At 61.0% G+C, this 1,679-nt stretch overlaps 1 protein-coding gene across 1 annotated transcript in view; it reads left to right on the forward strand.

Moving 5' to 3' along the window:
• DMBT1 (deleted in malignant brain tumors 1) overlaps positions 1 to 1,679 on the forward strand; it is a 34,128-nt gene that overhangs the window by 28,962 nt on the left and 3,487 nt on the right. Inside the window, exons 22-23 of the mRNA XM_015560163.1 lie at positions 496 to 525; positions 980 to 1,130. Coding sequence (XP_015415649.1) covers positions 496 to 525; positions 980 to 1,130 — 181 coding nt within the window. The remainder of the gene's footprint in view (positions 1 to 495; positions 526 to 979; positions 1,131 to 1,679) is intronic.

Genomic DNA, 1,679 nt, shown 5'->3' on the forward strand with positions numbered 1-1,679 from the left:
ACCTACCGCCCTGCTCTTCCGCCTCACGCACAGGGCGTTGGCTTCTCGGCCCCGATGCGCCTGTGCATGGCGGAGGTGCCCACAAGTGCGCCGCCCCTCTCCACCTGCACACACTCTCTCCCCAGCCCTCCCCTTGCACTCTCACCCGCCTACGTGCACACAGCCAGCATCCTGCTCGCGCACACTTACTCCCCACATTGCCCCTGACAGCTGGGTAGCTGCTGGTTTGTGTGTGTGTGTGTGTGTGTGTGTGTGCGCGCGTTTGTATTTAAACTCGTTATTGTTGAAAGTATTACATGTGTCTCCTTTACCCCCATTGACCTCTCCCCGGCCGCTCCCACCTCCTTCAGGCTGGGAGCTCCAGAGGGCGCGGCCTGTGTCCAGCGTCTCGCGGTGGCCCCGGGTGGCACATGGCTGGCACAGAGCGAGCATGCGCTCAGCGGCCGAGCCAAGGATGGCAGGAAACTGACCATGATCTTTCCTCTCTGTCCCCAGAGCCTCCCGTCACCAGCACCAGGCCAACTGGTAAGCCCTGAGCTCCCTGCACTGGGGGACGCTGGGAGAGATGGCGGGAATGGCGAGGCGGAGGCTTCCCTGCGTGTCCCTCAGCCTCAGGGACAGGCCACGCTGGGGCCACCTCCTGTAGGGTTTCTGCCTTGGGAATTGTGTACAAATCCCCCTCTCTTTCACGGCCAGCGTTGTTCAGTGATTAGTGTCGACCTATGAACCAGGAGGTCAGGGTTCGATTCCCGGTCAGGACACAGGCCCGGGTTGTGGGCTCCATCCCAAGTTTGGGGCGTGCAGGAGGCAGCTAATCCATGATTCTCTCTCATCATGGATGTTTCTATCTCTGACTCTCTCTCCCTTCTTCTCAAAATTAATACAAATGGATTTAAAAAATAATAAATAAGTAAAACTCCCCCCGCCCGGGTGATGCGCCGTGTGCTCTGGGTCACCAGCATCTCATCTGTGCCGGCAGCCGCGGGGGCCTGTGGGGGCTTCCTGTCCCGGCCTTCGGGGCGCTTCTCCAGCCCGTCCTACCCCGGGAGCTACCCCAACAACGCCCGCTGCGTGTGGGACATCGAGGTCCAGAACAACCACCGCGTGACCATCGTCTTCAGAGACGTGCAGTGAGTGGGGTGCAGGCGGCCGCGGGGCATCGGGGCCTCAGGGGGACCTGAGGGACGTGGGGAAGGGAACGACCGGAGCAGGCGCCCTGGGAGAGAGGCTGCCCGTTGGCATTCTGCCCGTGGGTGCGGTTTTCGACCCAGCACAGGGGCAGCCGCGGCCGTGGGGCCAGCACAGGGCCTTGGCTTCCAGTCTGTGTGGTCCCTACTGCCCAGTGTGGCCACAGGAAGTCACTGGACTTTCCCGAGCCTCAGTCCAAAGAGAGGGATGAGCCGGCCGGCGTGGCTCCGGGCTGGAGTGTCCACCTCTGACCCAGGAGGTCAGGGCTGGAGTTCCCGTCAGGGCACGCGCCCGGTTGTGGGCTCCATCCCCAGTAGGGGGCGTGCAGGAGGCAGCCGATCCATGATTCTCTCTCATCATGGATGCTTCTCTCTCTCCCCCTTCCACCCTGCAATCAATTTTTAAAAACACACACACACACACACAAAAACAATTAAGGTTTAAAACAGGGGTGGGGAACATCTGGCCCAAGAAATCATTTGGTCTGGCCC

Source organism: Myotis davidii, unplaced genomic scaffold (genome assembly GCF_000327345.1).
Source record: "Myotis davidii unplaced genomic scaffold, ASM32734v1 scaffold1055, whole genome shotgun sequence".
Classification (NCBI taxonomy): Eukaryota; Metazoa; Chordata; class Mammalia; order Chiroptera; family Vespertilionidae; genus Myotis; species Myotis davidii.